This window comes from Crotalus tigris, unplaced genomic scaffold (assembly GCF_016545835.1).
Source record: "Crotalus tigris isolate CLP2741 ecotype Arizona unplaced genomic scaffold, ASM1654583v1 scf7180000024391.5723578, whole genome shotgun sequence".
NCBI classification, from domain to species: domain Eukaryota; kingdom Metazoa; phylum Chordata; class Lepidosauria; order Squamata; family Viperidae; genus Crotalus; species Crotalus tigris.
This window is the reverse complement of record NW_024100561.1, coordinates 4863583-4877105: the sequence shown is the minus strand read 5'-3', so window position 1 is coordinate 4877105 and position 13523 is coordinate 4863583. Positions and strand designations below refer to the sequence as shown.

General features: G+C 37.0%; 1 protein-coding gene across 3 annotated transcripts in view; it reads right to left on the bottom strand.

Moving 5' to 3' along the window:
- The window catches only part of ADCY2 (adenylate cyclase 2), a 132036-nt gene extending 124756 nt beyond the window's left edge, over positions 1 to 7280 (bottom strand). The window contains exon 1 of one of the 3 annotated variants that reach the window (XM_039329247.1): positions 6110 to 7280. In XM_039329247.1, the coding sequence (XP_039185181.1) occupies positions 6110 to 6364 (255 nt within the window). In that variant the 5' untranslated portion in view covers positions 6365 to 7280. The remainder of the gene's footprint in view (positions 1 to 6109) is intronic. The other 2 variants (XM_039329248.1, XM_039329246.1) reach the window with 2 other exon arrangements.
- Between the last annotated feature and the right edge of the window lie 6243 nt (positions 7281 to 13523).

The following is a 13523-nucleotide window of genomic DNA, read 5'->3' as shown; positions in this document are numbered from 1 at the left end:
CCTTTTGGGCACCAGGGACCAGTTACTTGGAGAGAGGTTTTTCCGCGGACCAGAGAGGGCATGGTTTTGTGTGCTGCCTGCATCCCGCGGATGGGGATTTGCTTGTTTCTGCAGACCAGCTGCTGGCATGCCAGGGCCCAGTACTGGTCTATGGACCGCGGGTTGGGAACCCCTGATGTATAGCACATCATATTTTGTACCCCAGCACTGACTGTAAGCTCTACTGATTTCTTTATGGGTAGTCTTCACCTGTCCCCTTTTCAGATAGATGGCCAAATATTTAAATATGACCAAATATTCACAATAAGGGTAGGCAAGATTGACACATCACATGAACAGTTACTGCGCACCTAGCATTTGATGAGCTATTCCAAGGAACGTGTAAAGATCCAGGAGCAGTGTCAGGGGCACAGTCTAATCCTTTTCTCCTTCCCTATCATAATTTTTTATTGTCTGAAGAGAGCCTGAATGATATTGTTAATGCCAACTAATTGTTTATATGTCCTGATGTCAGCAAACTATGAATATCTTTTTGAAAAAAACTGCTGTTTCAAGTGTGTTGATAACAATTTTATAATTCTGAAATGCAGAAACTTATTAAAATTAATTTCTGAGAAGCCAAAAAACCATGAATATATTATGAAATGGCACTGTATATAACATATATCCAGTTGAAATTAACAGTAGCATAATCACAGCAAGTATTGCATTCTGAGTTATCCTCTCCTGCTTGAAAACTGGTTATACAATTAAATAGAATGAAAGAAAAGAGAAACTGTTTTATGATTTTTTTCTAAGACTGCTCTTCAAAAATTGCGCTGCCTTTTGAGAAACAGAATCCCAATGTCATGCTGGGAAATGCGTGTGGACTAGAAAATTAACTTCTCAGTAAATATCATGTAATTTTAGACAGAAGGATGGAGGGAGTGGGAGAGTGATTCTCAATGGCTTTGGTTGTATTATACTTTCCTCAAAAATTGAAAAGTTTCAGTTCACAGTGGTATTAAAAGAAACAATTAAAGTTTGTGAACTTTCAACAGTTTGCCTAGAGAAGAAGTTACCCTCCCAAAATTAGGCTGGAGATGAAGCCACACACCTCCTGATTTTAATGCATTAATCTCAAGTATAAGTAAGTAGCTCCTGAAAATAAAAATAATGTATAATGCTTAGTTAATAAGGAACTTTTGGAAACCTGCAGGGGGAGTTCATTCTTTTCACTTGAAAACATATGCTCAACATTGAAGCATTTCTTCTTTAAAATAGACCTTAGTAGTTTTTATTTTTCTTGCATCAAGAATAAAAAGGTAGGATATGTACTTCGTTGTAGAAAAAGTAATGGGATAATACAAAAGAAAAATATTCAGAGTTGTCATTGGAATGTCCCACATTTCTAACCTGCTATTTCCTCTCTAATATTGATCTAGGAAATGAAATGTTTAATTGTTTAAGAAATTATATGTTAAAAGATGTAATATTCTAATGAGTCAAGCTGAAAGAGAAATTCTCAAACCAACTTGGGAAAGCAGAATTACTGCATTGCACATGTTTAGAAGATTTGTTTCTATACCATTTCTGCATATAAATAAGACTTGCCATTATTCTAGTAGAATACATTGAATTAAATAGATATTTAGTTTACAGGCTCAGTTATAAGAGATTAAAGGTTTTATGAAAGATATTTTTTAGGTGGCTACTATGTATGATCTGTTATTTTGTTTGGCATATCAGAGCAAAAGTAAAATCCCTAGCTGTAATATGAGCTTTATCAGTATAAACTGCACGGGGTGGGATGGGGTGTTTCATTAATTATAAACTGAAATTTATACATTGCAATAATTTTTATACAAAAAAATTAAGAAAAGTGTCTCATGTACTTACAGATCCAAATAAATAGTCAGATAATTATTAAACTGATTACTAAATTGTTAAAAAGCAAAAAAAGTTCTCATTATATTTTAATATTAAAAATACTGAAAATTGTGCTGCAAATTACACAGCAGTTGCATAATAATAAATGTAATGTTTCAAACTATTTTGCAAATAAGGAATTTAACATTTTATAACTTTGTTTTATCAATGTACTGAAACAATTGAATATTGTGGTATGAATAACCACACACAATTTACAAACATTAGCTGGTGTTTTAAACCTTTCTAATGACAAAGTAATAACTTTGAATTTATATTCAATGCAATATATTATGCAATGTATTGTAAACAAGAGATTGACATGTAGACCGAAAAAATGTTTGACCATGAATAGTTTCTTGGTAAGAGGTACCTCAGACAAAAAAGTGTTTAAGCAAGAAATTTCCCAATAACCCTAAATCTCCAATTTATCATATAATGGCAAACAGAACCAAGGACAACTTTTTTTTTGACTGTAAGAGAAAACTGTTGTTATGGACAAAATAATATGTGGATAATTCTTTCTCCCTCTCCTCATACCATTTGTGTTATTAACCAGTGAGAAAAAAAGCCTCCTAAATATATAAGAAATGAACTCACCCCCACTTCCTATGGCATGTTTGGAATGCCAAAGACAAACCAAACGCTAACATTCAAAATATCTCTCTAAACCAGCTGAGCTTCTGCCAATGCATACATTGGTTTCCGTACCTCACAATAGCTTCTCAGTTCAGGGCACTCATGACACATTCAGAGTCAGGAAAACATTTAAATTGCCCTAACAAGTTAGACATAAAATCCAGAAAGTATTTTTTCCCATGGAAAGGAATAGAGTAGGATGAAAGAAGAATCAGCAACATTCAGTCTCTCAATTCAGATCTTAAAAAAGTACTGGAATGGGTTTTTGAAGGCTAATCTCTGCATTCATTTCATCTCATCACTAGGACTTCTGACTGACTCACAAGACATTTTCCAATTTCCCTGATATCACTGTTCCTCAATAGTCCATCACTCCTGCCCTCCCTCCCTGCTTTTATGTCTGGTCTGTTGAGTGACTTCAGTTACCATGCACTGCTGAGTAAACTAAGCCTGAATATTACAGTATTCTAGCTGTTACTGTTGGGAGTGAGTTCAGAATGTGGCTGTGTTGACAGACACGGCCCACCAACTTGGAATTGTGACTAGGGCAATTGAAAAACTAAAGAGATCTCTGATTTATGGGAGGGAGGGAGGGAGGGAGAGAGGGAGAGAGAAAAAGAGAGAGAGAAAGATGTGAAAAGGAACAACTGCATATTTTTTCAAACTCTGTTTCTGTGCAGATCTCCACACTCACAAATACTTCATAGGCTTTTTAAAAAGCACATGGCAGCATTTGGAGCACACAAATGTAGTCCTCTAAGTTATTAACATTCCTTCACTTTTCTAACGTCTCCTGTTTCTCCTGCATTTCTAATGCTATGGATTGATTATGTGTGCTGGTGCTATTTAAACCATAGCTAGCATCATATTGTATTAATTATAGGCTCCTCCTGAGGAGCAACTGTATTTTGACAGAATAGTGTCAGCATCTGATGCGCAAAAATACTCCAGTGTAGATCTTGTCTTGGCTGCAATAAGACAATCCTCTTTATTTAAAATTATCAAATAGTCTTCAGAGATTTTCACTCTAAACATGAAAACATTCAAAAAGTGAGTGATGCACAAGCCTTAGAAACGTAGGATATTATTTTTTATAGAAAGAAAACAAGCATCCCCCAAATTTCTAGCATTTTATTTTAGGTTACAGTATTAGTCAATGATTATATTACTTATTTTCCTGAACATCAGGCTTTGGGATAATCCTTCTTGTATATATGTATACAATCTATAGGAAGAAGTCCCCTGTGTGTTTTTTTAAAATAGAGGAGCATGGAGCTTAGTTTTGAAGTTGTGCCCAGTATTTGCATACTGAAAAGAGCATAGGATGTTTATGCTGGTCCTGATTTTAACATCCCCATCTTTCCATGCCAGTTTTTGTTTGAGCAGTATTGTCTGGCATAGATTTCAGTCATGTTCACATGAACTCTCCAAAGCCCAAGGCTTCTGCTTTATCAGAATTCCTATTTGCAATACAAACAGAAGTAGCGAGCATAGGGATTACCAGAATGAGGCCAAAAGTATCCCTCAGCATACTTTCCTTTCTGCTGAAAATTATGAGTTTATAATATTGTTAATCTAATATATAGAACAGACAATTTGAAAAAAAAAGATTTCTAATTGCATGAAATAATTAGAGCAAGTATATATAAAAAGTGGATTGTAGCACTGACTATTTCTGTTCAGTGTCCTAGTCAGTCAGTTACGATCTTCTCCAGGATACTTAATTCCATCCTCTCTGTTTTAGGTTCCCCCTGCAATCCAAAGTCTGTGGCCATTGAAGACATTCAAATAATGTTCTTCTTCCTAGCTCTAGAAACACAGTTTATACTTAGAAGTGGCACTAGCATTAAATACTATTAATATTTATAATATTCTCTTCTAGTCTTTTAGCTTGAGTTTCATATCTAGCCTAGCTCTCCTACTTTTAAACAGTTTCTTGGTTGTTTTCTTCAATTCCGGTCTTTGAGTGAAATAAACTTTGAACGGAAGTGACACTAATTTTTCACTAGTTTATTCAGAGGTAACCTTTCCTTAAGAAATCTTCCTGAGGACAATTTCTGCAACCCTGCGGTTTCTTAAAACTTAACAGAGCCTTGCAATATATAGGGCATGCTGTTTGGCCATATATACTGAGAAAAAAGAGAGATGGTCTTTTTGACTGCTTTGGGATGGAAACATTTTAAAAAGTGGATACTAAAGATTTGTGTAGCTTTAAAACTCTTGTCACTTAGACAACAAATGCCAACAAGGTTAATCTGTCAGCAGGAGAGAAACCAAGCAAATGAATTAGAAGAATTAAATTTGGACTGAAAGCCTAAGCAGTTACTTGGCTGTGAACTTCACTGAAATCTATGAGACTTATTTCCAAGGAGCCAGGCGGATGATCAAATCGTTGGTATGTGTATATTCCACTAACAAAACTGGCAACTAACAGGACCAAGCACAGTAAAAGAACCACATAATTACCCTCGGAAATAACTGCATAGTCTCTTTTATTTACATGAACTGTACAAGTTACAGAAATGATTGCATAAAATAATATTGACTTGCAAATCAAAAGGAGGCTGCAGTGAAAATCAGCTTTAAAAACAACTCAAACAATTAAAGATTGCAGGGCATGGAAGCCACTCCTTGTTTTAAAGAGAGGCAAAACCATGTGAAAACTCAGCAATAACTGCAACTGATTGTAGCCCTCGTGCAGGAATCAGACATAAAAATGAAAAAGGGACAAAGCGCGCAGATTCTTGCGTACAAATAATAAATTCAGACCTGAATATGTTTGGAAGAATGAGTGCTTCTAATACTAAAGTAGTGCCATTAAAACAGTGAGTGCTGTACAAACTTTTCAAAGTGTAAAACAAAACTGAATGAAATTGAACTTAAGCAACCACAGGGTTAACTGCATTTCCCTCAAATATATTTTTAATTGGCTTTGGATCCAGATATTCAAAAAATTAATACCATTAAGGTATATAATGACAGCATTAGCGTTTGCCTTCATATCAACATTCTGAAAACCAGAAGCTTTCCATAGATGTGATACACAATACAATAGCTGAAAAATGTTTTCAGTATTAGACAACACGGAGCTTTAGACAATAACTCAAATAATGACAAGGATGACGTTACCAATTCACAATCAATCCTTTCTTAGAATAAAATAAAATGGTCACTTGATTTCTTAATATTTGAAGACGGTGGGAAATTCTGTATTTAAAAGTTTCGAAGGGCTTGAAAAAAACAATGCTCAAGGGCCAGCGCTTGGGGCCGCATGTACTGGGGCATCGTTGAAACAGACCGAGGGCAAAGCCTCAAACTCCATTCTCTGCTGAACTCTAGTGGGGTAAATCCTGAGCGAGGCCTGGGGGACCCAAGCTGAGCCAGACGGCGGGTCCGGTATTACTTCTCGGAGCAAGAACTCGGCGGCTCTTAACAGTGAAACGGAAGCCCACCTCCCGCAAGTCTGTCTGGGACTCTAGGAGGCAGGAGGGACGCTTCCTCGAGGTAGCGGTCAATTTCTTTGCCCGCCAAAGAGCGCCACTCTAAGCTACAGGCAACTTACCAGCCCGGAGGCGAAAAAGAAGACGGCGAGCAGAGCTAGGCAGGCGCCAATCACGATGAGCAGCAGGAAGACAAGCAGCGGGTGTTGTTGGCTCATACAGTAGTACGACTCGTAAAGCCAGTCGCGGTGGGGGCGGCGGCGGCGGCGGCAGCAACAGACGCACAGAGGGCCCCGCTTCGAGCCCTCGGGGGCCCCGCAGCCTTCGCCCTCAGCCTCAGCAGCGCCGCGCTCCAGCAAGTACCGGTGCCGCCTCATCGTTACTGCGCTGGAACCGGAGCAGCCGGTAAAGAAAGACAAGAGCTCAACTGCTCCGGAGCAGCCGGGCGCCTTTCTGGGTTTGCGCCGCGGAGCGCGGAGAACGGCAGCAGCACCAGCAACCCCCGGCGGCTCTGCCCAAGCATGATGCGGGAGTGAACCGAGGAAAGCGGGCGCACGGGGGCGCGGCGGTAATAAGCGAAGCAACTAGCTCTCGGCGGGGGACATGCACGGGCCCTTCCAGTAGCGGATGGGAGATAAGCGACCGAGCAGCCGCCCAGTCCCGAAATGATACCGCCGCTGCCGCCTGCAGAGCCACTACCGTCGTCCAACCTCGGGGGAGGGGGGGAGGGGGGAAAGAGGAGGCGGGCTCCCTCTCCCTTCCCTCCGCCTCCTCTGTGCTCGCAACTGGCTGCCCTCCTGTCGGCAGCCGGGGTAGTTAGATAGAGGTTGGGCTGTCAGCCTCTGGGAAACCTCGTATGCCCGAAGAGGGTGTGCATCTCGGAGGCATATGCAGAGCGCAGGTGGAGGAGAGGCGACGCGAAGCGAATTCAGGGCACACGAAGGAGAAGCCGGCGCTCAAATCTATCTGTTTACCTTCTTCGACTTACATTTTTTTTTTTTTTTTTTTTGAGCGGATGCCCTGCGCTCGAGAATCCGGGCTGCTCAAACGCAATTTTGATGAGGAGATAGGATCCTAAAACCCTCGTCCTTTTCTTTTTCTTGTGAAATATTGGGTTGTACAGACCCAATCAGTATAGTTGAGCAAATGTATCCACTGCTGAATTAGTCTATTAAATTGATAAACTTACCCTATAACTTACCCTAAGCATTCGGCATCAAAGCCTTGGGACACAGATTGTGAATTTGTTTCTTTAATATAAGAACAACTTGCTCTCCTTCGATTTTATTTTTGTTTAACTTTATTTAAAATATAAGTAAAATCTTAATTATCAGTAGGTCTTACCTCCAACTACTGGAGCTAATGCCCATCTGGGACAGTGAGAAAAAAGACACCCAAAAGCTGAGAAGATTATAGCTATCTTCCACCGCTCATATTTGAAGGATTAATTCATTTACTTACTTATTACATTGAAGGAGACTGAATCCTAGTACCTGGCTCTGTGCTTGGAAAAGCAGGATATTGTTTCCACCATGACTTGCTTGGCCACTCCAACCCTGAAGTTTATCCTAGATTTCCTCAAATTTTGATACCAGAATTTTCAGAATCATTGCCTGGGAACATTTTGAAATGAAGCTTGTTAGTACAATTGGAGTCTTTGGTATTCTCTGAGCTTGATTGTTCATTACCCAACTAGATAACATCAGTGCTCTTCTCTTGAAAAAAATAATCTTCCTCCTTTTCACACCATATAAAACTGACCAAGCCTGTTTTATCATTTATATCTAAAACAGTTGATCACATAAATATCTTTCCAACTTGGAGTAACTTAGAATTGGGAACTAGAATAGTCTACTCAGTAAGACAAGAAATATTTTTTAAAACCCACAGGAAGGTTAGGAATTTTAACATCTAAAAGCAATATTGTCACTTTCTTTGTTTTGATTTCCTTCCTTGATCCATCAATTGAGCACAAAAAAGTATATGGAGCAAAAACTTACAAGAGCCTGAAGGTACTATAATGATAGAGCCATTCATTTAAAAATCAATACTTCGGTGCCTTTTTCCCAAACTATTTGTCTGATCAGGCAGCTGAGCAATGCCAAAGTTATTCCACAAGAGCATAATACATCAACATTATCTTTTTAGGTATAATTCTGGTTAAAAAAAAAGTTTAAAGGAAGATTAATACAAACCAATGTAAAGTTAAAAAAAGAAATCAAAGAGAAAGGTAAAAGTGCAAGAAAGACAAAAAAGGCAAAAAAGGAAAGAAAAAAGATAACAAAGTAGCTTCCAATCTTCTTTATAGCCGCCCTAAGTACAATAATAAATTTACCTCTTCCTGTATGGTTATAAGATAACTCTTCTTTTTATAATCTAGGCTGTCTAATCTCAAAACTATAAATCATGAGTTTCTTTTCTTCTATTTACCCAAAAAGTCTATAAGGGGTTTGTAGTAATAGTAAAGATATGTATTGTCTTTTCTCTGATCAAAGAAGTCAGTATGACCATCTCAGCAAGTTCCATTTCAGCTCACCAACCATTCCTCCATTGTGGGTAATGCTAAATCTTTCTATCTTTGGACATAAAATAATCTTGCCACAGCTTTCTTGTATGAAAACAACTCCTATAACTTTTTTCCATTGCTTGTCCATCAATCCCAAAAGAAAACCTCTGGCCTCAATGATACATTAATCTTTGCAATCCTCTGAATTAGTACATGTATTTGAATCCAAATTTTCAGCTTTTTTATACATCCGTTAAACATAATAAAATGTCCCTTTCTTGTTCACATTTCCTACATTTGAACTGTCTTTATACATTCTAGTTTCTCTGGTAATGTATACCAACAGTACATCATTTTACAAAAATTCTCTTTAAGATGATAACATAGTTTAATTTTTAAACCCTTTAATCACATTTTTCCATTGTTCCATGTGTATACAATAAAATTAAACCCAAATTTTAGTTCACTATCATACATTCTTGCACTTATTCTTCTGTTTCAAATTTCAGTAAAGGCTTATACATTTTAGCAATTACATGTTCATCATTGTTACATAATTCTATTTCAAACTCAGTCTTAACAATATTCAAAACTACATTTGTTTGTCTACTTTCAATCTTTCTAATAATTGTAAATGAGAATACCATTGACAACTATATTCCTCTGCCACTACTTCTTCTCATGATTTTGTTTTATACTCTCCTTGACAAAATTTTGGTATCTTATTATAAGTTAGCCATTTGTGTTTGCCTATTACTTCTTGTCTATAAAATGTTTATTGTGCAGAAAGCCACAAAGATATTTTGGGGTAAAACCTGGGTTTATATATATTCAATATTTTCAATATAGTACATCTAATATAATGATTTTTAAAATCTACATTAACCTTGACTTTATTGTACCGTGCCACCCAAATCTCAGGTCATGTCCTTCTAACTCCAAAAGCCTTCTATTTTTCAGAAGCACCCACTCTTTCATCTAAACAAAACAACAAGCTGCAAAATACAACTTCAAATCAGGTGAACCCAATCCTTCTGTTTTTTTTGCATCTTTAATGCCTTATTCTTACTTAACTCATGTTTTTTCCACAATACACAAATTTAGATATATCTTTCTGTCACTATTTAAATGGTGGATCAGTTGTCAAAACAGATATTGTCTGAAACAAAATCTAGGCAAGAATATTCATTTTTGCCCCAGAAATTCTTTCCTGCAATGACAGTTGTAATTTCTCTCATTTTAACATACCATTTTAAACTTAATTCCATATCTTAACATAGTTATTTTGAAATAACACACAATTCATATCTGTTATAGTGATGTCCAAATAGTTTACCTTCTTCTCAGTCTTAAAACCATTTTGTTCATCAATATTGTTTAATTTTCTGTTTTCAAATTTTTGTTAATATCTTCTGCTTATTAATCTTTAAACTTGCTAATGTACCATTTTTTATTTGCCCATTCATATTTCAACTCCCTTTAAAGGATCTTGTAGAATGAACACAGTCACCTGCTAAAGTTGTTAACATAAGTTTCTTTTTTAATCTTTACTCCTACAATCCTCACATATTGGCTTATATCGCTATTCATTACCAAAATAAAGAAGAAAGGAGGCAATGGGCCTTCTTCTTTTTTGTATTTCAGTGGGTTTTGTTAGATCCCCATTAACAATCATTTGTAGCTTCTGACAAATGCAAATCTTAACAATTTTATAAAGTTTTCTACAAAACTCATACCCTCCTTGAACAAGAAAGCCCAGTTTAAATTGTCAAAGGCCTTCTCTGCATCATACATTAGCATTACCAAGCAAGAATCATTAAAAAAAGGAATTTTATATACTTTCTTTCTCCATCTTTCTCCTGCTGTGCTGTGGTACTTGAATTTATAACTATTTTAGTATAATCATCATCATCATCATCATCATCATCGGCATGACAAAGTAGCAACAATGGTGCATTGGAAGATCTGCAAAAAATATCATTTGCCTGTAAGCAAAAACTGGTGGGATCATAAAATAGAGAAAGTCATAGAAAATGATAAAATTAAACTGCTCTGGGACTTCAGAATTCAAACAGACAAGCACCTGCAACATAACTCCCCAGACTTAACAATTGTCAATAAGAAAGACAAAAAAGTCTGGATAGTGGATGTGGCAATGCCTGGAGACAGCAGAATAGACGAGAAAGAACTGGAGAAGATAACAAAATACAAATACCTACAAATAGAAATAGAAAGACTGTGGCAAAAGCAAGCAAGGGTAGTACCAATAGTCATAGGCTCCTTGGGTGCAATCCCAAAACAACTGGAGCACCACTTGAACACCATTGGCATTGACAAATTTGCTATTAGTCAATTGCAAAAGGCGGCCTTACTAGGAACTGCTGCCATCCTGTGACGATATCTGTAATACCATCAAACATCCACATCTGCCTATCCCAGGTCCTGGGTAAGGACTCGATAGGTAGACAAAATGCCAAATTCAGTCTGAACATCTGGCTGACTGTGCGATGATCCATAATAATAATAATAAAATGATGGAAGGGACCTTGGAGGTCATTTGGTCCAACCCCCTGCTCAGGCAGGAACCCCTAAACCATTTCAGACAAATGGCTGTCCAGTCTCTTCTTAAAAACTTCCAGTGTTGGAGCATTCACAGTTTCTGGAGGCAGTTTGTTCCACTGGTTAATTGTTCTAACTGTCAGGAAGTTTCTCCTTAGTTCTAGGTTGCTTCTCTCCTTTGTCTTGGTTTTATTTAAAACAAACAAAAAGTCCATAGGAGGAATGAGCATTTAATGTATTAATGTGTCTGCTGAAAGGAATGAGCATTTAATGTATTAATGTGTCTGCTGAAATATAAGCACTGAGCTGCTAGCCACTATTTGCATACCAGAAAACATGTGCCTGTTTGTGTGCATGCATGTACACAGATATACAATGTGGTAGTGTAATAAAGAAACAGGACAGTGATGTAAAGAAGACTGTCTTATCTATTACATTTCTGAAAAAGGTACTAATATATGCCACATTAATGTTCCTATCTTAAAAAATATGTTCCATTGAAGACCTGGCTTGTAAGAGCATACTGAATAATTTCCAGTGTAAAGCTGAGCAATAAATATATATATTTTATTCTTATAACTGCAGAGATCTATCTTATCTTCCTTCCATCGATACTTGAGGAGTTAAAATCAAAATATCTAGTTGCATTTTTCATTTTTGTTTTTACCTCACAGGATGTGACACATCCATAGTTAGATGGCAATCAGATCAGTATTTATTTCAAAAGAGCTGTGTTTGATGAGAACCAAAGCCCCATACAATAACCAACTTGTTACCACTGGTGAGCTACAAGCAAAATGGGAACAGAATAGAAAGCTTCTGTTGCATTTCCCACAAATTATTTCAAACAGTCCTACTCTTTCTAATATTGTGGGTAATGTACACTCAACATGATTTGTAACCATGGCCAGCCTTAACATCCATGAATATGTTTAATCCTCTTTTAAAGTGATCGAAGTTTGTAGCTGTCATGACTTCTGGCACTAATGCATTCCACACATTATTGTGAGAAGAAATATATTCTTTTATGTATTCCAACACTACTATTCAGCTTCACTGGGTGATCCAGGATCTGAGAAGTTTGTGAAAAAAAGAAAATCTCCTGATTTCTTTTTCCACACAGTGCATAATTGTACTCATCTGCATCCCTCTCCACTTTTTGCTCTTTAAACAGTTTCTAAACCTTTCAAGTCTCTTAATCACATGGACTGCCTTTTCCAGCTCTTTCTTTTTCAGATGTAGTAATGACAACTGTATCCAGATTTTTAAGATGTCATATCACAAATCTATAAAAAGGCAATACAACAGTGCTAGTTTTATTTTCTGTTTTTTTGTAAATGATCTGCGAAGTGAAGCCTACCTTCGTAAAGAAGATAACATGCTGAATTGACTGTCCATCAAGCATCTTAAAACCACTTTCCTTATCAATCACTGTTCACTTGGGGTAGGGAGGACTAGAGGTTTTGCCCCAATCTCCATAATTTGACGTGGTTTTTTTTAATTAAATGACATCAGCCATTTTCATACTTACTCTTTAAGTCTGAGTGATTTTTTTTTAATGCTGTGCCTTGTTCATTTTGTCAATCACACTGATAATTCTTAACTCCAAATGGCTTATTAATACACTCAGGAAAGCAAAGGCTCAGAACAAACAAAGACTTGCAACAGAAATCAAAGATAATAAAAAAAAGTTCCTTCCAACATTAACAACAAGAAAAAAGTCAAAGAAACTGTAGGCCCACTAAAGAGAGAAGATGGCAAGGAGATAACTGGCAACAGGGAGAAAGCAGAGCTGCTTAACTCATACATTGCATTAGTCTTCACACAAAAAGAAACTATAGCTCAACATACCAAAAAAACACTGCAAAAGACATACTAGAAACAAAAATTAAAATAAGCAAGAAAATGGTAAGAGAACACCTATCCAACCTTGACAAATATAAATCACTGGGACCCGACAAATTACATCCCAGAGTTCTGAAAGAGCTGGCAGATGTTATCTCAGAACCACATCTTTCAAAAATCCTGGAGCAACGGGGAAGTACCTGTGGATTGGAAAAGAGCTGATGTGGTTCCCATCTTCAAGAAAGGGAAAAAAAACAGACCCAGGAAACTACAGACCAATCAGTTTAACATCAATACTTACGAAGATCCTAGAAAAGATAATCAAAAAACAGATCTGCAAACAACTAGAAGCAAACAAAGTCATAACCAATAGCCAGCACAGGTTTGTTAAAAACAGATCATGCCAAACCAATCTTATTTCATTATTTGACAAAGTGACTAAATTAGTAGACCAGTGAAATGCTATGGACATAGTATACTTAGATTTCAGTAAGGCATTTGATAAAGTAGACCACAACCTTGGTAAGCTAGAAAAATGTGGAATAGACAACATCACCACCAGATGGATCTGTGGCTGGCTGACAAACCATACTCCATGAGTAGTCCTCAATGGTACTACATCCACA